Source organism: Argiope bruennichi, chromosome 1 (assembly GCF_947563725.1).
Source record: "Argiope bruennichi chromosome 1, qqArgBrue1.1, whole genome shotgun sequence".
Taxonomy (NCBI): domain Eukaryota; kingdom Metazoa; phylum Arthropoda; class Arachnida; order Araneae; family Araneidae; genus Argiope; species Argiope bruennichi.
Window position 1 is genome coordinate 15,447,714 of NC_079151.1, and position 27,348 is coordinate 15,475,061.

The 27,348-nt window shown below is 25.4% G+C and overlaps 1 protein-coding gene across 2 annotated transcripts in view; it reads right to left on the reverse strand.

Moving 5' to 3' along the window:
* Positions 1-3,937: 3,937 nt before the first annotated feature.
* Positions 3,938-27,348, reverse strand: part of LOC129969318 (small G protein signaling modulator 1-like) — a 41,948-nt gene continuing 18,537 nt past the window's right edge. Inside the window, exons 11-25 of one of the 2 annotated variants that reach the window (XM_056083848.1) lie at positions 26,081-26,245; positions 22,574-22,717; positions 19,792-19,984; positions 18,359-18,423; positions 17,713-17,927; positions 17,110-17,320; positions 16,053-16,183; positions 14,414-14,540; positions 11,722-11,948; positions 8,903-9,027; positions 8,724-8,806; positions 6,755-6,864; positions 6,322-6,418; positions 4,921-5,088; positions 3,938-4,769 (exon numbers count right to left, since the gene is read on the reverse strand). In XM_056083848.1, the coding sequence (XP_055939823.1) occupies positions 4,681-4,769; positions 4,921-5,088; positions 6,322-6,418; positions 6,755-6,864; positions 8,724-8,806; positions 8,903-9,027; positions 11,722-11,948; positions 14,414-14,540; positions 16,053-16,183; positions 17,110-17,320; positions 17,713-17,927; positions 18,359-18,423; positions 19,792-19,984; positions 22,574-22,717; positions 26,081-26,245 (2,150 nt within the window). In that variant the 3' untranslated portion in view covers positions 3,938-4,680. Of the gene's footprint in view, positions 4,770-4,920; positions 5,089-6,321; positions 6,419-6,754; positions 6,865-8,723; positions 8,807-8,902; positions 9,028-11,721; positions 11,949-14,413; positions 14,541-16,052; positions 16,184-17,109; positions 17,321-17,712; positions 17,928-18,358; positions 18,424-19,791; positions 19,985-22,573; positions 22,739-26,080; positions 26,246-27,348 lie in introns of both variants that reach the window. The other variant, XM_056083840.1, reaches the window with a different exon arrangement.

Genomic DNA, 27,348 nt, shown 5'->3' on the forward strand with positions numbered 1-27,348 from the left:
TAATATTTTTTCCTTGTTACTATGATAATCATTTCTTATAAAAATGTAAATAGTATTCTGTCAGAAAAATTCAAATTATAATATGTTAAATACAACAAATAGATGCAGATTTCCCGTGTTTCTATTAGAGTTATTAATAAAAATTTAAAGGCCTGTCAATGTCTCCTTAAAACTTCTCCGATATATTAAATATTTGACATTTGCATAGATGTTCTTCAATGATAAGGCAAATTCCTCGCCTCTACACTATGCTTTTTTAAAACAAAAGGTCCACTAAAATCCTAAAGAAAGTATAAGAGCAGAACATAAAAATCAAACACATAATAAAAGAAACTACATCATATTTCTTTATTCCCCGTCTAAAAAAAGGGGGGGTTATGTTACAACACATTAAAATACTTGCTTTTGCACCATTGCTTATAACATTTCATATTTTCAAGCATTCATACAATATGTCGAAATATTATAACATTCAATACAGTTAATTACTCTAGAGAGAAATAGCTTTACTTTAAAGATATTTCCATGCAGTGCATCTGAAAAAACTTTTTCCCGTTATTTTGACGAAGGGAAAAACAGAAAAATTACATTTCCAGATACATTTATCTATAGGCATTCTGTGCAGGTTTTCTGCATGAAAACTATTTTAACATGCATTTGAAGCACCGAGCAATCCACACTTTTTTTTTTCTATAGTATATAGAAAACATGAGAATGGAATGAAAAATGTATAAGTAATTCTTGCATAAATAGAGGATTCATTTCTTGCTCATATACAAAATATTCTCAAATATGCCACTTATTTTATTATATCACAAAACCATCAACAAATCGGCATAAAGACGACTCGTGTTCTAAACGGGACGACAGAAATTGCAAATACATAAGCTGGAATTCTGTTTCAAATAATTTCAAAAGAATTATATATAATAATTAAACTATTTTTCTTCCTTTGCTTATCTTTAAACATAAGGTTTTCCACAAAAATTAGTTAAAACTTTCTTAATTAAAAAAAAGTAATCATTTGGAAGATTTGCAAGTAATTAGCTTTTCATTCTATTCTCAAACATTTAAAAAATTACATAAATAAAATATCTCATTAACACCAATTCAAAGTATACAAATAAATGAAAAGTAAGATCTGAAAAAAATTATTTTAGTTTTATGTAACTGAAACGTGTTGTTGAGATGCAATTAAAAATTGATACATTTGATTATAAAAAAGTTGTACAGTCAGATTTGAAATTTTAATCTTTACAGTAATTACCCAGGATTGGGTTGTTCAAATTCTCAGCAAATTTCTACATGTAATAACAATAGTGAATATTTCAAATATCTTTTTCAATGTAAATTTTATAATGTAACATTCATATTTTTAAAAAAATCACCATAAATGAAAAAAATTCATGTATTTTTTAGAACATTTTAGAATACTTCGAATCTATATTAATAGTCTAAATATTTGTCAAAAATCAAAAGTTCCATAATATTCCAGCTCTGTCATCACCACTGAAGAATATTTCAATAAATTCAAAAAAATTTAATAGTACTAAAGTTAACAGACTTTTTTTAAAAAAAAATAGTTGTTTGGGAATTACATTTATTATCAGTATAAAATTTAAATTGATTACATTTTGGAGAAATCCATTAGACCAAGTCTACTTAAGATTAGACCAAGTCTATACATGCTTGGGATCCTTCATTTTCGAATTTATCCAGTCTTAAAGTAATACTGATCAAGTGGCAAAGCTTCAGGTACCTGCGTGATCAAACCAACCGAGATGAGCAGTGTAAAGAGTAATTTTCCTGGAACTGTATACATCTAGTAATGCAATAGTTCATCGTCTTTGAAATTCCTTTGTTATAATAATTAACAAAATCAAGTAATGTCAAATTAATAATACCCAAAGTATGCATTAAAAAAAATTCCAACTGCATTATTTTCCAGGTAGCAAATTTTTAATCTTATCATGAATACTGCATTTAAATGAAAAATAACAATATACTTAATATCATAACATATGGTAATGAGGAAAAAACAATAAAAGTAGCAGATAAACCAGACTTGTACTTGCATTTGGTGTTAATGAGATTTTATCGAAAATGCAAATGTTAGAAAGCTACGAAAATACAAAAACTGTAAATAAAAATAGTTCACATTATTTGAAATTTTATAAAACAAAATAAAAATTCTTTTAAATGACTAGATAGATATTTTCATATAAATCTCTGTATGTAAAAAAATGTTAATCCCACAAAATAGTTTCGAATGGCCTAGTATTTATCCCCAAAAGGGATAAAAGATTCTCTGCTCATTGATATGTCAATAATTTCACCAGCATTCAAATCTGTATTCACTCAATTAGTTTCAACAGCTTCAAATACCATCATCGAAGATATATGGAATATTTTATTTTATAATTTGCATGCTTAGAATATATAATTTGTACTAAAAATACTATAATAAAATATACAATAAGCTAACAAGAATCTTTAAAAATAATGTTATACATTTACATGTTTTATGCATGTTTTAAATATACACTCTGGAAGGGACAGACTGTACTAAAAGATATCACTGACTAGAGGCCACAAGAAATAGTTCATTTTATGTATATGTTAACTGGCAAAATAAGATCATGAATTGATTTTTATTAGATACACTGGAAAATATATATATATCAACATTTATTTCCACTATAGTAAGCAATAGTGATTCTAAATATAAATTTGGCATGCTTTAAATGATACATATCCATATTGAAGAATTAATAACTACATTAATTAAAAATATGCACAGTTTGAATCGGTAATTTTAATATTCATTTCATAAACAATGATATATCTTAACTGTCTCTCTTTAAAAAATGTTTAAAAAAAATTATACTTTAAAATGTAACACATAAAGTAGGATTTTAACACAATAATAGGTTAAAATACAATAGGTAGTATACTCACTCACATAAGACATTTATTATAAATTATAATCTAATTTAGGTTTCCATAATCAGTTACAAAAAACATATGTTCTGAGCCTTCTATTGACTTTAATTTTATATCTGAAACTTTGTTTATATATACCGTATATTAATATAATAGTATTTATATATTATTATAAAAAATACATAGGAAATATATCATAAAATTTGGATTTATAACATATACACAGAAAAAAAAAAGAATTCATCAAGTCTTATAACATAAGGATAAGTATAAACATTTTAAATAATAAAAAAAATTGAAAAATGATAAAAACATAATATTTTCTAGCATAGCATTTACCTTCTAAACCCTCCGATAAGAAAAAAAAAATGCTAAGTCAGTTTATAAAAAATATAATAAAAAAATGCTTAAAATATAAAAGGATTATCAAACATAAAATAACAGTCAATGTACTTTAAATATTGATACAAGTAACTTAAAAAAAAAAAAAATCTTTATTAACATAATATATCATATATTATATATATATATATCAAGAAGTTTCACGGAATTTAGATTTGGAAATATAATGTTATTGCCTAAAAGTCCCCTTAACTTTTTTTACCATAACTTCATATTAATTGTGTATAACTGCAGTTTAATACTGAAACTGATACCCTTCTATACCTTTCTACAATAATAAATTAAACTATATTACAATTTCAAAGGAATCATATCTCCACTGATAAACAGTACTCAACTCTAACAACAAAATTTTCAATGTTTGGGTTGAAATTATCATTATTTGCTTTGATAAATTAATGTATGACAATTTAATATATATAAAATTATTATATACATTTATATATATACATTAAATTTCTTTAAATTACACTTATATATTATTTCATTTATATCAATTTTCTATACATAGACATAAATATATATTGAATTAATATAATCTCTTTAAAGCAAGTTAACATTTATATTAAATATTGTTGAACAACAATAGGTAAATATTAGTAGCACAGAATCATCTATAAAGATACAAGACTAATCCTTTTCGAATTCAAAATAATTGTAATTATCATCTAATAAAATTCATTTCATAATTGATTTTATGTATACATTTAAGTATATGTAAACAAATTTAATGATTTAACTATTGTTCAATTACTAAATATTATTGGCAATAACATCAAAAATATACTGCTATTTAACTGCAGATTCAAAATGACTAGAATGACTCCACTGAAATGTTCCAAGTCAAGATAACTTTAGAGAAAAGAGGGTGAAATATTCTGGTACCATTAATGCTTCCAACTCAAATCTTTAAAACTCATTGGCATTTAGATAAAAAGGAAATGTAATTCATATTTGATACTCTCTCTCTTTCTCTTTTAACTTTCAAGATTGAAATGACCAAGGGATTTAACTTTTCTTTTTTGCATATTGAGAAGGATTAAGACATTTTTTTTTTGTAGCAGAGTAAATAAAAAATCCACGACATAAATGCTTAAGTCATTATAAATAATAATTACAAATAACGTAAATGACACAAAAGCTTTGGCACTTTAGGGCCTTCAGCCAGTCTGTCCCTGTGTCCACTCCTTCCAGGGAAGATACACCAATAGGAAGAGAGGTTTGTAGGAAAGGTCCATCCACACTGAATCTTCTAAAGGTGGTGGAAAGGGAAATTTCCCAGTGGACATGCAACATCACAATGGATTCATATACATCTCATAGGGATTGCAGTGCTCACTTGTTGTCGATTAGTGTTTGTATCTGGCACACCAGATCTCTAGCAATTTTTAGGACAGCTTTAGCATCATGTCTTTCGGCCATTTCTAAAAACAAAATCAGTTAAAATCAATAAATTTGGTTTTGTATGCTATGAAATATTAAATTAAAATTAATTGGTGGAAATGTAACAAAAATTCATTTGACAGCTTTGAAACAAAATGAGATGAGAAAATAAAACATAAGATAACATCTCACCATTAAAAAATTTAATGATGTCTGTGAAGTCCATATTGTTCTCCAAAATGATGTCTCGGTAGTATTCCACAAGAGCCAAGGCTATAAATAAGACAAAGTGACTAGAAGCAACATGCTTTGCAGCCCAAATGCTCTCCCATACAATGAACACATCATCATAAAGCAGTTCTGAAAAGAAAAATAATTCTATCATTTGAATTTCAGAAGAGTATCTACAAAGAAATTTTCCATTCTTCATTTTGAACCACAAATTAGATTTTCTTTCAAAACTTTGCCTTTATTTTCCATAGTTTGAATCCAATATTTTTTACGATGGCATTTACAGACTTTTGAATGCTCCATGAGATGAATCAAAATAATAATTTTTGCATATTATCCCAATAACTAAAAGAAGGAAAACAGAAATTTTATGCCTAAAACTAGACAATAACTAAATTCATTAAAATTAAACTTTCTGCATTAAAAAATTCAAATCTTTAAAATGCTATTAATTCTTTTCAAATGGTAACATTTTTAATGATTTTTAATTGATCTAATACACAGATTGAGAAATTAGATGTCAACATTTGAAAAAGTTATTGAAAATTATAATGACAGTATAGACAAATAAAAAATAACATCTGTACTTATACAAATTATCATTAGAAATATATTATTTTTTCGATTTCAATGTGTGACATTATTTTAATTAGTCATAAGAATTCAATTATATATTAGATGGCAAATACAAAGCTATTTTGATTTCAAAGAAATTTAACTTTTTATAAGAATTGGATTGAATATTGAACTATTTACATTTACAATATTTTACACTGTCAAAAACATTTTAACAAACATGTACCCTAATAAAACTTATACAATAAATAATGCAGGATGTCCATCTTGAGTAAATCAATTCTTACACTGAAATGTGTAAATTAATTTGAATTATTTTTATGTTTCAAAAGCAATGATCATCCACTACAGAATTACACTGAAGTAAACAAAAAGGTCTATATTAACAATCAACATTTATTATCAATAAAAAAAAAGCTATAATAAAGTTTTCTAAGATAAATTGTTTCATGTTTAGAGGAATCATAAAAATGATATAAAAAAACTGCAAGTCGTTAATTTCAGTTCCCATTAAATTTTCTGACTTACTATAATTATAGAGCTATATGTAAAATGCTAATATTCATATGCTAAATATTCATATGTCACTTTTGAGATTGTCATCACGTGGCATTCTTAAAATCCTCTCATTGTGTGTGCAATGAGTATTCTCTTATTTGTGGTGAATAAATGTGGTTAAAAGGGGGAAGGGGCTTTCTCCTCTTATTCTCAATAGGAAGTCTCACATTAAGTCTATCTTTTAAAATTGAAAAATAATGCAATATTCATAAAATATAAATCTATTACCTCTTTTGAAATCCAATAAAAACCACCTATAACAGAAGTAAAAATGTGTGTAGTCCCCATTTTGATGCATTAATTCAAACATTTCAGCATCTAAAATCTGAAAAATAGTAAATTTAAGATATTAATAAAAGGGAGAATTCAAATTAACTTATTAACAAGGATCTGAAAAACATTCAGACATGTTAAATAAATTATATAAATCCAGTTTATAAACATGTTTAAGAAAACAATTTTCTGAATTGTACTTATGTAGTTTGATATATATATATATATATATATATATATATATATATATATATATATATATATATATATATATATATATATATATATATATATATATATATATTAGACAGACTTAAAAATGTTTAAAGGAAAATAAATATCATTTTATATTTATTTCTATATAAAATATCACAAAAAGTTGAATTACCTGAATAAGAGATCTCATGTTGGCAAAATGGGCATCCATTGCTCCACCATGTGGAAAATTAGCAACCATTCTTTTCATAATCTCACAAAAACAACTGTATGATAGCATTTCTGAAGAAATAAATAATCTTCTCTAAATTTTTGACCATGTTCATTAAAATAGTACTATAATTTTTACTACTTTAAACAGACAGATATACATACATGGCTATATTCACATTCGTCTTTAGCAAAGAATCAAATTTAATTATAATACAGTTTCAATTATATTTAAATTAATTTTGTTAAAAAATGAAAAACTAGAAGACTATTATATGCTATATTTTTATTGTATAAATGATAACTGCTGCACTGAAATCTGAGATATTTATCATTTGATATATCATATGATTTTTCTTAAAAGAAAAAAAAAACTATTTTTTAAAATGAAGACTAGATTTTCTCTTTTTAAATAATTAATTTCATATTCATAAAAGAGAAAGCTTCGAAAATGATAAATGTATATCATTTAGCAAAAATTATTTCAGTTGAATTCTACTGAACAAAATTCAAAAGCCCACAGACTTTTAGCAAGCCAAAAACCAACTTCAAATCTTTATGATTAGATAATTTAATCTTTTCACGTATAGTAACATTAATATATCCATATTAATCAATCAATGTAATAATAAACTATGAGCAAAAAAATTTGAAAATGATAAATCAAGTATTTTCGATGTTAACTTCCAACCTCTACACAAGTTATTTTCAATATTAACTTATAACTCAAGCATCATTTTCTCATTATTTCTTACTTAATAAGTGAAAAGCACTAAGGATATTTTTGATAATCTTGCCGATAATCTGTGACTGGAAACATGAATTTTCTTATGCAGTCAGAGATGTAGAGTCAAAAAGACTATTATAATTTTTCTTTTTTGTTTTTTATAAACAGCGATGCAATTTATTTTGGAAACACAATATATTTTGAAAATTATGCAATTATTCAAAATATTAAAATTAAAATTGTTAAATGTTGGAAAAATATTATAAGAAACACCTAAACAATCTTTTGATGAGTAGTTATTTCATTTAAATATTATGGAATAAAATTAACATTAATAACTGTTAGAATTTCAGAAATAAAAATGAATACAATATGGATTGCAATGAGAAATGTATAGAAATTTAGAAATTTAAATGGGGTGTTATATATTTTTTTCAATCATAGTTTCAGAGACGTAGAATCATTGACTCCATAAACAGCAATGAAAACTCCGTTATATGCTTGTGTTCAAACTTGGACTTCTGCCAACATACTGCTAAAAGTACTACTTGAAGGTGCTGAGAAGATAATTGCATTCAAAATCCAAAAACAAAAAAAAAACAAGATAATCAGGGCAAATGAATAATACAGCCATCTTGACTCCTGTTTCCAATTATGGATTAATAAACTAACAATTATAGTTCAAAATGGATTTTGAGATAAAATCTTTTATCATTAATCATCAAAAGATGGTAATCCTTCTTGTCCCTTCCCTTCTTTCAAACTCGCAAAAAAAGAAAAGATTGATGCCTGACAGCATTTGCATATCAAATTTTTTTTTCTGTTGGTGGAATTTTCAAACTGAAACCAATTGCACTGTTTTGCTCCACTCTTTCAAAAAATGATAGATATGCATCTCGTCTATTTTTCAAGGGTCCAACCTTTATAAAGATCTAACAAAATTGAAACATTTTTTCATAATGCAAATTCAACAAAAAAAAAAAAAAAAAATTATGAAGTCTTTAACTATCTTCACAGGCCATGAAAATCTAGATCCTATAAAAAACACTTTGCAAATCAAAATATGATAGCCCATATGTAAACACTTTACAACTTACCCACTGTCAAAATCATACAGTACACAATAATGAAACATGTTTTTGCTTAACTAATAGATAAACAATGCATCAACAAAAACATACAGGTATTAAGCAATCTCACTCACCATCATCAAATATAACAAGTAGGGGAGCCACAAGATCGCACATTCCTTGGACATATCCCATTTCTAAATGTTCCCACACATATCTGTAATAGCAAAAAAAAAAAAAAAAAAAACATCAGTAATAAATTGTTTAAAAATATTACAAGAATATTAAATTAACAAAATAAAAATGTACTTACGTGCACATGACATTTCTAAGCTTTTCCAGATTTTCTAATGTAAAATACCAATAGTTACGATCACATCTTTGAACGTCTTTGTCGATACGATGTAGATTTAAAGAGAACATATCTAAAAGTTCATTCTAAAAGGAGATAAAATATCGATTATATACTTGCAGGATAATAAACACTAAAATTGCATCAAACATTTCAATATTATAGAGAATAAAATTTTCCTACGTTATATTAAAAATCAAAAAAAGATAATATTTCATAATTCTGAAATTTTTATTTTCTGTTAATGTTGTTTTCACTAAGCATGAATTTGAAAGTTATCTGAAATTATTTAATAAACTGTGAAGGACTTGTGAGAGGAAATTTCCAGAAAATTTTCTTTCCCATATCATTATGCCCCTTTACTATATTTAGAATCAATGATTTGATTCATTAATAGATTAAATCATTTATTAAATACATCTTTCAACTACAATGTGAGTAAAAATAAGTTTTTAATAAATTTTAATAAAAATAAAAGATAACTTTTGAGCTTTCTGAAAATTTTAATTTCAAATGTACAAAGGAAGATGAAACTTTTATTTTTTGCGTTGAGATCCAAATACAGCAAAAGGCAAATCCTTCAAGGTGAAGACTACAGATTCTGTTACTTTAAAAATATGTCCCACTCCTTCTTTATACCTTGCTAAGATTTATTTATTTTCCATAATTTTCAAAAATATATTGGTATAGAAAATGATTTTAGCTTTTTACATGATTTTATTTATTCCTTAAGGTATCAATAAATCTTTCAAACAAAATCATAATAATTAGAGAAATATAAAACATGGGAAAAAGTAAGAATTAAGAATTAGAAAAAAGCCTTTGAAACTTCTTTAAAGAAGGCCATTTGACAAAACAAATATCAAATACTGCTCATTATTTCTAGTTAAAGATTCCAAAAATTTTGAAAATATGAAATTAGATGAAGAATTTAAGACCAATAAAAAGTCAAGAGAAAAAAAAATTTAAGGAATTTTCTATATTTTATCTTTTTATAAAGCTACTGAGATGATGAGCCTTTATTGACTGTATCACACTTTAACACTAAATGTACACATTTTCGACATGATATAGTTAGCATGATCTATGGTCATCATATTCCGAGTAAAGTTAGTTTTCCATTCGATGCCTATAACTAGAAATATAAGTTTTGAATAATCAAGGACATTAAAAATAAATATTATTGCCTGTTTCCGTTTGCATTTTTAAGGCGCTTAAAAAAGGTTTTCAAATTTAAGAACTTTTTATGATGTTATGCGTTCTGTTACAATTTTGCCAGTAATTTTGCTACTAAATGCCATAGAAACAAAAATAATCAATTTTTTTTTATCTTAAATGTGTTGACTTTAGTACAAAATATAAAGAAATTCGAAATTTTTTGCAAAAATGGTGATTTTAAATAAAAAAGTTATTAATAAAACTTAACATTCACAAAACAATTTTTATCAGTAAATATTGTTTTTTTTCTTCAGCATTTTCTATTAAATCTTTACAATAACCACAAGTTTTTTTTTTTTAGATCTTAACTAAAATTTATAAAAAGATAGAATTATAAATTTAACATTTATGAAATTTTACTATATAGCATTTTTAATAAAACCTATGTTTCATTCTTAATTTCACTCCTTCATTGACAATGATGATTTATTGCCCTTCAAAAAATAATATTGTTCAAATGTTCATCGTAAAAAGAAACTACACATTGAAATAATAAGGAACATTATTCCCAGTAAAATAATTACTCAATTATTAATTAGTCAGTAATATTTATCATATACACTTGTGTTAGCGATAAAAAAATCATGCCAAGTTTGCAGCCAAGTAAATGCAACACATTTGAAATTAAAATAAAGCAAGTCAAAATATAATACAGGAGTATCAGTTTCATTGAAGTTTGATAAAAAGTTAACTAAACACAATAACTGAACCAAACTATAAAATATTATTCAATTATAACATCAAAATCACTGAGTGATCCAATTCATGAAATTTTAAATTGATTTAAAATGGATACAAATAGAATGTATTTATTGTACATATCTGTGAAATGAAACTGGGCTATCCTTAGATGTGTTTTCTTAACATCTTATGGTTCATAGCAAAAGTGCACCATATTTGAAGAAACTTTAAAACTTCACAGTTAAAAAATGAAAAATAATATGCCATTAAAATATAATAGAGAATGTGGTTACAGGGAACACAGATTCTAACTACAAGTCACATAATTTTATCTGGTGACTTGTATACTACACGCATCTTGTGATTTGTATACTATAGAAGAATTACAATTTCTCTACTCACTATTCCTAATCTTTTTTAATTTTTTTTAATTACAGCCATTCACCCCATTACTACAGAACTAAACCATATAAAGAGGTATTATTGTGACTTGCTATTATGCTCATTAACTATCCAAATTTTTGCATAAGAAAATAACAGCCAACCAAAGAATCTTCAAACAGTTGGTAAAAGACTAGAAATCTTTTCCAAGATTTCTTTTAATATTTTTAAATTTCCATGGTATTGTAATACTGTACTATACTATAATAATATGAAGAATTTTTTTAAAAAAATGTTTTTAAAATACTTAAATAAAAAGTTTAATTTTGTCATTTGATCTCAATTTTTTTAAACACATTCTAAACATAATACAATTATAAAATTTGAATATTATAGAGCTGAATAAAAATTAAAAACTTAAGCATCACTTTATAAAGGCTAAAATATTTTTTATCCTTTACAACTAATAAGAAAAGTTGAAGCAAAAATTTGGCATTTACCGAGTAAACACCTCCACCAGAAGAAGCTGGAGAAATGCAGGCTGAATGAGGATCAGTGGTTTCAAGTTGATTTGCATCTGCATCATCACACACTTCTTCTTTCTGTTCTAATTTAGTTGTCATTTTTTTCTCCTCCTCTTCACAAGGAGGTTCTCTAGGTGAAGACAGAACAGGACTCCCTGCTTCAACAGATGAATTTGTGATAAGGATGCTTTGACTCTCAATAGCTAGAGGTGGGATGAATCAATCAAAGAATATTTTAAACATCTCTAAATATAAACAAATCTTTAAGAAAAAAAAACTAAATTTCTAATTTATAAAATTTATTGAATTTTATATCCATTAAGTGTACATGCATTGAAGTATGGATACTAAATTTTATGCTACAATTCATATTGGTGACTTTTGTCTTTTTAAATAATTTTAGAAACAAAAATATGAATGAGCTCTTTTTACTTGATGTAGATAAATTTTTAAATGAAACAATCATTATTTTTCAATTTAGTGTAATTGCAAGCTGAAATGAAAAATAGTATTTTTTATTTTATATTTCATGCAGGTCTCGCTCTACATTGATAAAAGTTTATACAAATGCAGTTAAACAACAAATCACCACAAATTGCAGTTCCATGACAAAATATAGTTTTAATCAGTTGTAAAAAACATGCTTGGAACAGAAATTCGCTTAGCAGATATTTATAACTGCATACCAGGGATTAATCGTTAAAAAACTCACCAAAAATTATACAACAGATTCAAAGCTTAATATTTCACAACTATTGTTTATGCCACTGTCATGCAAAAAGTTATCTGCCTTCCTTAAGCACAAATTTTTGCAGGTGGGGAGGAAGAACGTCTTTATTAGATGTATGCAAGAAAGTTTTTAGGCGATTACTCTCACTCTGATTTAACTGATCATGCATAACAGCAGTAATAAGGATTAAGATAAAAAGCAAAACTTTGTGGAGTTTTTTTCCTCTACAAAGAGAGGGAAACTTTTCCTGTGTTTTCTCTGAAGATTAGAAGCTCTAAAAAGAATTGTATTAAATTGTTGATGAGTTAAAATGTTACCTGCAAAAATTATATAAATGAAATATTATATTCACAAATTAAAAAAATATTGGGGATATTGCAGTTCTACAGTGCCCATGCATAAAAAAGTCTCCCTAATGACATATAATTATTTTTCCTTCACAGATTTGTTAAATGCCTGGAAAATAAAGGAATGGTCAGATGAGCCCTGGAAAAAAGAAATTTCGAATTCAAATATGCATTGAAGAACCACAAAACTCAAACAGAATGCAAGCTTCAGAAATTAAAAAGCTACAGGCAATCTGTGCAGAGGTCTTGCATAATTTTCTTTTAAATAATATATAAATTCAACCATCCTCTAAAGAATTCAAATACTTATAGAGTTCAAAGAGAATTAACCTCTTAGTGAATAAAAAAGTGCCATCATTTTCCTCCTTATAGAATCAGGGAAATTTATAGGACAAAATGGTAAGTATTTACCAATGCATTTTTCTGTTATTCTCTTTCGAATAAAAAAAATTAAGTAAAAAAACCAGTCAACAGTCAACAATTTAAATTATTTTTAAATGTGTTATTTTATAGATAATTACCATACTAAAGGATTAATTTATATCATTTTTATTTCAAATGCATGCTTTGCATAAAATAAGTTTAGATCTTTTAATTAATGTCCTCAACAACTGAATTTTGAAAAAAATTAATTAAAGCATTGATTTATTTAGTTAGAAATATTTAATAAGCACTGCTATTATCAATGAATTCCTAGTACTTAAGTAAAAGCAAATGCAATCTTATATACAAATATTTTTAATGGCCAATAAAATAAGAAAAAAATTCATTAGCTGAACACAATTGGAAAAATAAATATCTGCCTCATTTCTTCTCAAACTGAAATGCGTTAAAGTTTTCAATGCAATTTCAGTAATTATGTTAAGACTGAATCTGAATATATATTTTTTCCTCGGTTAATATTATTTTTACAAATTTGTCATATTTTTCTCCATAATTACATATAAATCATTTAAGGTGCAAAAAACAAATTCGTTCTAATAATATGCTATCACAAACTTGTTAATGATAGTAGCAATATATGATAACAATATATCTTGATTCATAATACCAATTCAATATAATCAAGATTAAAAAAAATGCCAATACAACTGAAGAAGATATTGAATTTTCAAATAAAAAACAAGAAACTTCATATAGCATTCATGAGAAACATTTATTCTTCCTCACCAGACTTCATATCTAGACTATTTCAGAACAAATGGAAGAAATATAGTTATACTAGCTTTAATTATTTAAATACTAAATAAAATTTTTAGATTTTCATAATTTTTTTTCTCTTAAATATAGAATCTGATTCTTCCAAACCATCTCTTAAACGAGAACTTTTGTAATTATTGTTTAAAAACAGATAAATCATTAAAAAAATATTGTTAAATAACAGATAAGAAGTTTTTGATTTATAGTTTACTTTGATACTTGAAAAAAATTATTTGGAAATTATAAAAAATAAATAAAAAATAACCATCTTGAAGCTGAGCTTACAAAGCCAAAACAATCAGTTTAACCACTTAAAAGTTTTGAATCATAAGTAAGGATGTCTTTTTTTGTTTACATCATTTATCTTGTACATTTAAAAATTCTTCAATACCTTGCATATGACGGAGATATCTAACTCTAGATATCTGTTTTTCTTCTAAACTCGCTTGACACTTATCTTCTATGTCAACTTCTTTATTCTCTTCAGCATGATCTGACGTTTCAGTATTTTCAGCCTCCTTAAAAATTTATAATATGAAACATTGAGTAATCTTATTATGTAACTCAATACAATTATTTTGGAAGAGAACAAAAACTATACAATAATTATAATAAGAGAACCAAAATTAGAGATACTAAGGAATCTACCGATTTAAATTATTCTAATAACTGAAAAAAAAAACAGTCAAAAATTATTTCTTAATGATTTGTAACAATTTTTTTTTGTTTTATTTTAAATTATATACAGATATCTGTTACATATTCTTTAGTGATTCAATACATGATTCCAAAAACACACCCATAACTAATTTTTTTCCTAAATTAGCCTTTTTTTTTTTTAATCAATAAAACTACAACTTCACACATATTTTAAAAACCTTAATTGAAATCATATTTCACTGAAATTTCTTATGACAATATTTTTCTGTTTGCATAGCTTCAAACATTGATACTGTGAAGTTGCAGAGTTTTAAAATAAGAACAAATCAAATTCCTTGAATTAATGAATGATTATATAATGGAGTTAAGTTACACATATTTTTAAATGAAAACAATGTCATGAAGTAATTATATTCATGCATGATGTACTCTATTCTATGCTCTGATAAATCATAAATTCCAATTTAATATAAGATGATTCCATTTATAACGATTTAAGAATCAATAATTCAAAATTTAAACAAGATAAAAGTTAATCAGGAAAAGTATTTTTTGTACACAAAATATAAAGATTCAAGAAGAAAAAATCATGAAATATGACTAAAATAAGCTATTATACAATTGTTCAGAACTTCAAACTTAAAATTTTCTGCAAAATGAGATAATTTTAACAGAGAAAGTAACTAATGGTTTTATCTATATGTCAATGAGAAAATGACATTACTTGCAGCTATCAATATTCAATCAGAAAAAAAAAATTAGTTAATTTTAGATATTGATTACTTTCTTTTTACATATCAGTTTTGATAGAAAATTAATATACAAAAAGTTTTAATTGATATTCAATTGTATATAAATACCTTACAAATTCCAATAATAGCTTAAAAGAAAAAAAAAATGTCTTTCTTCCTTATACTCAATGAATTTTAAAATACTATTATTTACTGATTGCAGTAAACTTATTGAAGTTCTTAAAATTTATTTACATAACATAATTCAATTTTTCAAACAAATCGCATTTGAGAATTAATATTCAGCATTGTTATAATGAGAATAGAACAGAAAACTACATTTCAATAACAATGCATCAGTCAAATAAAAAAAATATATATATTAAGACTTTTAAACCTTTTACACCTAGATTTTAAGAACACAATTTTATGTTAATGAAGCAAAGTTTTTTTTTTTTTTTTTTTTTAAATTTCAGAATTATTTTTTTTTAAAACAAGCAAGATAGGATTTTTAATCTTAAATTTAATTAAATTGAAGGGTTTCACTCATACCAATAATGGAAGACATTCCTAGTTCAGAATGTATACAATATTAAATTACACACAAAAAAAATCAAATAATTAAAAAATGAAGTAAACCTTATCATTCATAGTTTTTGACTTTTCTTCTTCTTCTGGTTCTTCTAATATGTCGTCTTCAGGATTTTCATAATATTCAGTACTACTCATATCCTCAAACACATCATTACTCAGATTTGCATCCTTAGGTCCTAGTTCCATAGTTAGAAACATTTAATAATGGAGCACATGTTTATTTAGATTACTACATATCATCTAACAGGTTCATTATTAGCATTTTTTTCATAACTCATAATTCAAAAACGAAATTTAATATAGAAAAAAATCCAGAGAAAAATTTCAAATCAAAAGATTTTTCTACAAACAAATAGATGTCACTTTCGTTCTCTTTCTCAATGTTTTTTTAATCATATAATTAATCAATTTAAAGCCATTTCAAGGAACACAATTTTTTAGTAATAGAAATAATCTATTAAAAATCTTTATATCAAAATTCAGATGCAAAGAAAGAGACATTTTTTTAACACTTTTTCAAAATATCAGAAATGCATGCACAATCAAGGTGAGCTTCTCCCTTAAACTTTTTTCATATTATTACAGAATGTAGTGTGCTTTATACAAAGCTTTGTAATTTAATATAGATAATCATAAATGAATTTGAAACCTCTTCCCTTTTACTGATTGTGCTCAAACTTCAATATAAATCTACAATTTTAGAGACAAAATTACACCTCAAATTTATCTTCCTGTTGTAATTTTAATACAGATTTCATTCAAAACATGATTTAAAAAAATCTACTCAGAAATAAAATGGATACTACAATAATCATCAAACAAAACATGATATGAAGGCAATGCTAGTGTAAAGAATGTAGACTAAATTTCACCCTTCTAACATTATATTTTTTTGTCATCATGTTTGCAGACTCGCCAAATATATTATAAGCCAGAAACACAAAATAAATTCAAAAATTATTTTGATTTTTTCTTTTTAAATTTAGCAATATTAAAATTCACTAAAATCTACAGATTAAATATTTAATGATTACGATCTTTTTTCTGTTTAATATTATATTCAAGAATTTTTTCTAAAGCTTGCAAAAATGCAAATACCTACCAACAAGCGGTATTTCACTGTTGGTGCTTTCTGAAGACAACTTAGCCAGGTTTGCAGCCATCTGTTCTTTATCTCTCTGTTTAACAATAGCCTCTACAGCAAGCCATTCAGACATGGTGGTCTCATAGCTTGTCTGAACACTCATGTTGTGCTCCTGACGCTCACTTTCAGTACTGCCAAAAGCATAATGGCCCAATAAGTAAGGCCATACCTGAAAAAAATGATTCCATCCAATTCTATATTAAAACAGTTTTGAAAAGATCATGAAGTTCCTATATAATTAATTGTGAAAGAATAAAAATATATGAAAGATAATTAAGCTTTAACAAACATGATTTCTACAAATGAATAGAATTAACATAAAATTATAATTGGATTGTTTTTAAAGAAACTTATTTTTGAAATTATTACTGCAGCAAAAATATTTTCAAACACATTTTTTTTAAAAAAATGTCTTACTATCTTCTTTAAATTTATATATGGAGTCTAATTTTAGTACTCACCATATGAAGTTAAATTTTGACATATAGATAAAGAATAGAATGCTCAACATAGTAAGCTTATTTATAATAAGATAAGAAATTTTGAAATGCTATCACTCACTTCTTTACGTATACTAGGATCAACACCTCCAAAATACGTGAGTCGATAAACTTCATGCGAATCAGTCACTCGTGAATCATTATGCATATGAATCCATATTTCTTTAGTTAGGCCTTGTGAAGCATTTGTGGGATAAGTTTCACTGACAATGCTGGAATTTACTAAACCAGCCAAATGGGTTCGCACAGTGCGCAAATGGCGACAATGGGCTAGCCCTGTAAAAAAATTCAGCTTTGAAAAAATATTTTTTAAAAGTAAAACACAAGTAAACAAGAAAATACAAAACTCAGGTAACAGTTTTTGCCTATATATATTTAAAACAGTATTTGCCTATATTTAAAATGACTCCAGATAAAAACTTACATAATTGATCTTGCTAGCAGCATACATAATTATTATAACATAAAACTTAAATTTAACCTTTTTAATTCATTTTTCTTAAAATGTAAAGACTGCAACCTCAGAAATTTGTTTTGCTGTTTTTTGAATATCAAAATAATAATTTTATTAATATAAAAAATAAAGTAATAACAAATAAAATGTATGTAAAGTAATACTAAAAACCATATAATATATCCATCACAAATATTCAAATTTGATTAAAGAATATGACTAAAAAATATAAAAATTTTATTCATATGCTTACATCCATAGAAAGCTCGAGAAATAATTTGTTTCTTCATGGTGTCACACAGAATTTGTATAGATTGCCTAATAAGAAAAGAAAAATACTAAAAACAAAATTTTAAGCACTAAAATCAATGCTTTCTTATTTAAATTACATAAAATTATGTTTATAAAATTGCATAATTATAAACTTTATTTGTTAATAATTTAAGGAAACTGAAAAAAAAAGATTTTTATTTCTGGACTATAGTGTATAAACAACCAACTTTCAGAAAATCTTCTACTTTTAATCACTAGCAGTAGCAAATAAAAAAAAAATAGGGGGAAGACGGTAATGATCTTATAAGTTTAGTCAAAATCATAGCAGATAAAATTTTTAATGAATACTGAAAAAAATTCAAGAAAAGATGCTAGAAGATAAGAAAGATCAAACTTCTCACTAAGATTTTTTTTTTAACAAAAGAGTACAAGAAACAATAATAAATCAAAAAAAAGAACATTGTATGCCTATGCCTAAACATATATGCATTAGTATGTGTTTATATACTGGTAACACATAAGTAAACAAGAAAAAGTCTTAAAATTTGAAAAAAAAATTTTTATATCTGCATAATAACAATTCAGTCTTAAAGACTAATATGAAGAATGAGTATCCATACTAAACATATGGAATGTTTGTGACCTAAAATTGCAGGGGGGGGATGAGGAATTTAAAAATTGGAAAATATTTGCTCGCACCTCATCTTGTGAAAGTAATAAATTTACATTGAAACAAGTATTTAATGCACTCAAATTCATAAAACAGAAAATTTGTGTACTATAAGAACCTGTTTAAAGAATAATGAATGTGAATAATTTCTAAAGTTATGGAGTAAGTGGAATTAGTGAAAAACGAGTAAAATAAGACCTAATTCTGCATACAAACAAACATTTCAATTCATCAGGGAAGTAGATCTTAAAAACAACTACTTGGAAGAAAAGTTTGTCATTAAGAATTTGATTTCCTTAAATAATAATAGAAACTGGTATGTATTAAATTAAAATCTTGCACAATTAAGTGTTATTTCTACACCAATAGTTGCAACAAATCTAGCAAACTCATTTTATGAAAATGATTTTTTTCTCCCTTATATAAAATTTTTTCAGATCATCATTTTTTTTTCTATTCTTGAAGGTAAGAAACATTCTTCATTTGAGTTATTTTTCTCTAAAATTTGTAATGGTATAGGACTTCTAAAATAGTAAATGCCTATCCAAATTTGAAGTTTGAAAATATTTTGTTAAAAAAAACCATTAAGACAAGATACACAGAAAACTCAATAGAAATTTTCATAAACCATTAATCTTGGTGGATTCATGATATCTAGTTCTAGAATAAATAGATAAATATAATGAAAATATAAAATAGGTTTAAATTAATTTGAAATAATAATAATACATGGGAGATTTTACCCAGCAGGAGGTTTATCTTCTTTACTATCTAATGAGAACCTTCCCATGTCAATACTATTTTCATCAGCCAGTGACTTTGAACTAGAAGTGGAGGTTGTTGAAGAAGATGAATGGTGTGGAAGATGCTTGATGGACTCTTTTTGCTGCCAGGCAAATGTCTCCAGATTGATCTTGGGATCCAACATCTCAGGAGCTTCAAAATTGACATACATAAAATATCAATCTATTCTACATCTCAATCAAGTTTCAAATTATAAGATTCAATAGAAATATACAAAATTTGAAGAAATTACTATTAACACAGGAACTTGAAAAAACTCATAAATGGAAAATGAGATAAAAATAACAATTAATGTTCCTTTAAAAAGGCCTCTATTTTTCTAATTCAAATTTTTTAAAAATGGATTATACATGAATTTTCGAAATAATTAATATAGATAGGAAGAGTTGGGAGGAATGGAGCAGCTGCATTTTTGTCTAAATAAAATATTAGAATTTATTTTTAGTTTCTCCATTAGATAGAGTAGCTCTAACATTCTTATTTAATGATCACTGTTACATCAGCTATAATGTTATTTGTGTTTAAAATAGAAAACCTGATTTTTATGTCTCAGAAGTAAATACAAATTATTATTTTTTCAATGATTTTTTTTTTTCCATTTTTATTATTTGTAAAATAAAAATATTTCAAATGCATAACAAACTCAAAGATATTGTAACTGCAAATTAACAGCCAAATTAAGCTTAAATGTAGCATGCTTTATGTGGTAAGCATAATTAGGACATGAATGGGACATGCTTGATTATATTTCAATACATTTTCTAAATAGCTAAATATGCTTATGATTTATTAGTTTTTCTTAATGTTTAATAAAATTAGTTGTTGGAGTGCTATAATGCAATAGTAAATGTATACTAATTTATATATTTAAAATCATCCATTATTATGTTATACAATATTAAATATATATATGTTTTAAATAATATAAAGCAATAATATACAATAGAAAGCTGATCTTTCATTAACCAAAACAAAAAGCATAAAATAAAATTCCACTCTATTTCAAAGTGCACCAGTGTATCCAAAAATGTTTTGTCAATAATTATATCATAAAATGTAGATCATTCTGTATCATTTCACATTGATATATATTATTTTCTACCAAAAATCGTGTTTACCACTTATTTTTGTTAAGGGAAATTCTGTTGTAAATATAATAAAGTAAGCAATACTAAGCAATGAAAAAAATGAAGCTAAATTATGAAAGTTATTCATTAAAGCTTTTGTCACTCTAAATTAAACAGAATTATTAATTTCATATTTTCTATATAAAAATGCCACAAATATGGAGGACAAATTAACCAGCAAGAGAAAAATATATTAAATAATAAAAATATTAATTTTGTAATTGCATAAAAAAAATATTAATATTGTAATAAGTGGAAAATTGTCGTAAAAGGAAAGTTCTGAAGATGGGGAAGTACTACTGAAGATTTCAAATTAGCCCCTGTTTAGCATGTCCAAAACCATAAATCATTGAATGAAAAGGATTATCAAAATACAATATTTATTAATCTTAATTTTCTCAAATATAGTCCCATTCCTCCTTCAAATTAGAGAGGTGTGGGACAGAAATGTTACAATTTTTAACCATACAAAAAAAAAAAAAAAAAAAAAAAAAAACTAATCGTTTGCATTTTGCTGTTCTTGTACTTTTTAAAAATAAATTAAAGAACATACTGTTACATTTTTATAAATTGCACTCTTCAATTCACTAAACTAGTGAATTAAAAAAATTGTGAAATTTGTCCCAGTCCTCCTAACTCTACCCTATACCAAAAATATTATGCATATAGGAACTCTTGCAATTCTCCAAAACAATCATCATTATTTACCAAATAACCACAAACTGAGTTTATTTCTTAGCATTTCCATGCAAAAAAGATTTTACTATTGGCACAAATTAATATCTTAAAGCTTTATTTTTAATAAAATCCTTCAATTGTAAGTCTTTTTCTTAATATAATGTTAAAGTAGCACAAATATTTCAGATATTTTAGTTAAACAGCAAAAAATCTTGGATTTCAGGAAGTATAAAAGCTCACAAAATGAAGTAAGGAGCTTTGGGCTGAAGTATTTCCTTAATGGATATGAACTTTTGGCCAAGTAAACGTCCTATAAAAATACTACATGGGGTTTTAAGCAGAGGAATCAAATTATTGATTCCAATTTCCAATATAGCATATCGAGAAATTATGGAGATTATTTACTTTACAAAATAATGCAACTCTATTGCATCAGAATATCAATCTCTCTAACCAAACTATGGAAAAATGAGATAGAATAACATTACCTTATAATATAAAACAATACTCTTCCTTAAACTTTGACAAATGGAAAAGTTATTTTGTCCTTCTGCAGTTCTATACACTGCCCAACTCTAAATATTTTAATCTCAAAGGCACATATTCTGCAACAAACAATAATGTTGCATCAAACCACTATGTTTACTACCCTTGTGTGGAGAAATTATCAGAGTTTTTCTAGCAAGTAAATAGTATAAAATCACGAAGAAGTTCAAGAAAACTACACAGCTATCATTGTTTTCACTAATACTTCAAGACTTTTAACTTTCTATGCAAATGTTTCTTTGCCTACCAGCAACAATCTAATTTTCATAAAGCAAGATGCTGTTAATGATGATAACATTTACAATAATATATCTTTGATTTCACATTTTTCAAATAGTTTTTATTTTAAAATATTAATCACTGTACTTACATATAGAATCAGGTTTCAGAGATGTTATTATTCTGAAAACATAATCTGTAGCTTCACCATCTTCTTCTGAACCATTTTCCCCATCTTTAGAATGCCTCCTGAAGGATCCTCGACATTTCCTCCGTAACTTTGGAAACACTTTTCCTGGAAAAGGTGATTTGATGCCTACAACACGTAAATACAAGGAAGCATCAAAGCTAATTCTTGTTCTTAGTCTTTTCTGATACTGATTTGGAGTTTGTGCAATTCAAAGAATAATGTTCTTATTTATTAATTTGATGAGATACAAAATTATTATTATAATTTTATATATTTAATACAAGTAAAATAAGTTATTTTTCAAATTTTATATATTTAATACAAGTAAAATAAGTTATTTTTCAAATTTTACAAACCAAAGAGAAATTTTTGAAATTATTCCATGTAAAAAAAAAAAAAAAAATCTTCTTATTCAAGTAAAATTCCACTCAAAATTAAAACTTTAAAAAATTTATACTGATAAAAAATACAACATCAAAAAAACTATCATATTTATTAAAAATATATTACATTTATAACATACCTACCAATGTTATATATATATTTATATATTATAATTTTATTCCTTTTCTAAATATGAAAAAGGTGGAAATATTGATTTATGGTTCATTTAGAATAATTTATTGAAGAACAAAAAATAAAGTAAGTAAGTAAAATAAATAAGAGTAAATTTTTATTTAAGAAGAATCTATTTTTCTATCTATCTATTCTAAGAGTAAAGAGTAATGTTCTATCAAAGAAACAAAAACCTTCAAAACCATTTAATATAACATACTTGTAAAATAGAGAGGCAACAAAGGCAAAGGATTCAAAATTCTTTGATAACCCACCCCCCCACAAATGATGGAATATTTTTCAATATTTCATTTACATTATATTTCTATAATTAAAAGAATAAATATTTATTTATTTTACCTAAAAAATTAAAATATATTAATTAAAACTATTTGTAAATAGCTAAATTCATTTGAAAGAGCACAAAAAAAAAATAATTAAAAAACAGAAGTCTAAGACCGAACTTTGGTCTCATGAATGCTAAGCTAGCATTTTATCCATTGAGCAGTATGGAATCTCAGCTATGGTGACTCATTATTAGTACACGAGCCATACTGAAAGTTTAAGATCCATTTTCTCGAAACTGGCTGGCCATTACACCTTAATACTGTAATAAATGCACCTACTAAAGGCATACAACCATTATACTAAATCTCATCCTGAATCCCACTTTCCAATCCGTGCCTTCTTTCAATTTCTGTTTTTAATTTCCCTCTTCAATTGCTTATGAGCATAGTTTCAGCCTTCACTTTTTTGTCACGATGTCAACACCTAATTATACCTTACACAGATTTATATAAAAAGTTAATATATTAAAACTCTGTTCTATACTTGGGATTGTTGATATTGATAGTTTGGCAAAATCCATTATCATGCTCTTTTTAATCTTTTGACCACACACATCACTCCACATTTTATAATTATTACTGTGATAAAAATTACTCTGGAATTTATTAAAATCTGCTCTAAGTTGAAAAACAAGGAGAAATATATAAATTTGATATATTACGGCAGTGTTGCCTGTCTCCCAAGCAAAAGTTATTGTTTAGTAGAAACTTATAAGTCTATATGTGTACATTGATTAGCTTTGATTTATTTGTAAGCATAGCCCATTTTTTGCAATAAATATTGATTAATTATTATAAACACAAATCAACTTTCAAAGCAATTAATAATGTGCATGTCTGATATATAAAAAGTAATTTGGGTTATTATTATTTATAAATAGAAAATGAATATTTTTTTTTTAATTTTATTTATGAGACTACTACATCTCAGGTTGCACTCGGGAAAAAATAAAAAATAAATCGCATGTCAAAGAATGAATATTTCATCCACCAACAGAATTATTCATAACTTCATTAAACATTTCAAAAAAGCAAAAATTCTTCCTAATTACTTCAGCAACAGATTTCTGAACCTTTTATCTTCTTTCTCATAAAATACATTTTTTTTTTTTTTAATCTGCAGTCAAAGTACTATAAAGTTTACCATTTTAAGTTTGAGATACTGAATACAATGGAAATTAATAAAGAAGTTATTTTGGCATTTTTAAGAAAAGAAAATATATAACGAGGAGTTAAACAAATCTAAGATTTAAAAATCAGGTGAAAACTAATAATCCATATAAAAAATAAGCAACAAAGTTGAATAAAAACAGATTTCAAAATAATCATTCTAAGAAGTAAGTGGTTGAGACAAACATTAATGTGAACATAATAAAACTATTACATTTTAATTATTCACATGTTTCATCCACTAAGAAAGATATTTATATCTTTGTTAATTACAAAAAAAAAGCAAAAATTCTTAAAGATAACTTCAAAACACAACTTCTATATCGGAAGATATTCCGATTTTTTTAAATGCAAATATGTAATATGATATGTATTTCATTTTTTAAAAAATCTGTCCTTATTATCTTAGAAATGTACATTGCCCTAAAAAATGTTCAATAAGGTGTCTTATACTAAATTCAATAAGATTCCAATACTAAATTGCTAAGAAAGTCAATTATTTACTAATTATCATATAAACTGCCAATTCCATTAAATTATAACCAAAATAACATAAAATAAGTCTAAGGAAATAAATTAAAAAATAATGAGGGTTTCATATATTTATTTTTCTTCATAATAATATTAGCAGTAGTTCTAAAGTAAACAAATGACACTAAAAAAATCTAAATAAATATTCATAAATGAATGAAAGAAAAATCAAATTAAGTAACTAAAAAAAAGGGGAGAAAGGCACTGAAATTAGAAAATTTTTTGCAAACAATGCTATTAAAATTTAAAATGCATAAAAATATTTTCCATGCCTCTTAATTTCTTAAACTGGCTTCCAAGCCAAATCAATAAAGAAGTGAAATTTCTTCCATATCTGAACATGGATCAACAAAGAAAATCTTCAGACTCATTAGAGAAACAATAAATTAAAAATTAATGAAATAAGATATTTTGATTGTTCTTGTTTTAAACTAGAGAGAAATGTTTGAACAATTACTTAAAAAAAATGAAATAGATAATTTTAGAATGTCAGATGTGGAATTTTAATTTCAATTCTTCAAATTTTTGGGAATAAGTTATTAAGTTTTAGGATTGTCTTAAAAATCTGTAAATTACATCAACAGTGCAAAATAATCCTCATTATATTTGAGATTGTTTTTTTTTTTTTTTTTTTGATGGTACAGATTTTTTTCATAAGAAACCACACAAAATATTAATATAAATTTTTTTGCATTAAATTTCAAAATTTAAGCATTCATTTCTTCAAAGTGCATTGAGTTACCATTATGATTAACTGTGCACCAATTTCATGGATGTAAGTGTGACAGATTGGCTGTTCATCACAAATACACAAATACTTTATAAATATGATGTTAACAGCTCAATATATAAATTTAATATATACCTCTTCCCCTCTGTGACCACAATGGAGGATCCATTTGTCCATGAGGTAGAAGTCCATTTTCAAGACAAGACAAAAAAGCTAACAAGTGCCCACCTTTTGGAAAATGTATTGGAGGATGTTGAACACCATCCTGTCCAACCAAAACAATAGTACCACCAGTGTCAGCTACAAAACACAAATATAAATCAAGTTAAAAATAATGACAAAGCAAATATTCCAGAAATAAAGCTTAATATATTAATATATACACTTTAGAAACCTTATGTATTTAATATATTAATAAAAATTTTCATTTGATTTGGTCAACAACTGATTTAAAACACATTAGTAAAATTAGTATTGGTTGAAATAAAATGATTTTATTTTATATAAATTCTTGAATCAATAAGAGTATGACAAATATACTATGGGGCAAACATCAACTAGTATGATACAAGTTTGGAGATAGGATAATAACACAGATATTACTCTCATTTTCTGATACAAACTAAAATTATTATGTCTAATAAAAAGCAAAGTCAGCAAGAACCAAAAGCAGTTTTCTTTATAAATCTACTCAAGCATAGCAAGAGCTACTGTAGTAGCTTCAAAAATAATATCTCTCTCAACAGCCCCCCAAATATTCTCTAAAGAATTCAAATCTTAACACTGAACCATTCAATTATTTATGGCTGAAAAATAATTTTCCACAATACAAGTCCTATTTGCTCTAGCACTGTATCTTATAGAATGAAATTATCATCTTCTGCAAACTCAAAGTATCACACAAAAAAAAAGCAATAATGATATCATCTCTATAACCTAAGAAGTCTAGTTCCATATGAAAAAACATGGAAGATTATGTGCTGAGAGATTTCATTATATATACATTGTCTTCCATAGATGTTTGATGCAATATTTGAGATTCTCTCTAAATCAACATCTGCAAGCATTTTGCAAATTAAAGTAAAATTCATACATAAGGAAAATTATAATCTATTTATTTATAGTTAAGAGGACATATGAAGTACCCAAATCAAGTACTTTCAACAAAAATGCAAGTTAGAACATAAATAGTGGGTCATCTTGCAAACAAATCATTCTTAATGCTAACCAGAAATTAGTAATAATTTTGAGAACAGAAAAGCATTTCAAATTATTCATCCATTCAGAAGAAACTTCCTTTCATCCAGAAACTTAAAAATGCATTAAAAATTGTCTAACAGCAATAACCCTTTGTTGCCATTAACTTCCAATTCCAAAACAATAAATTCAGCCAGATTTATACA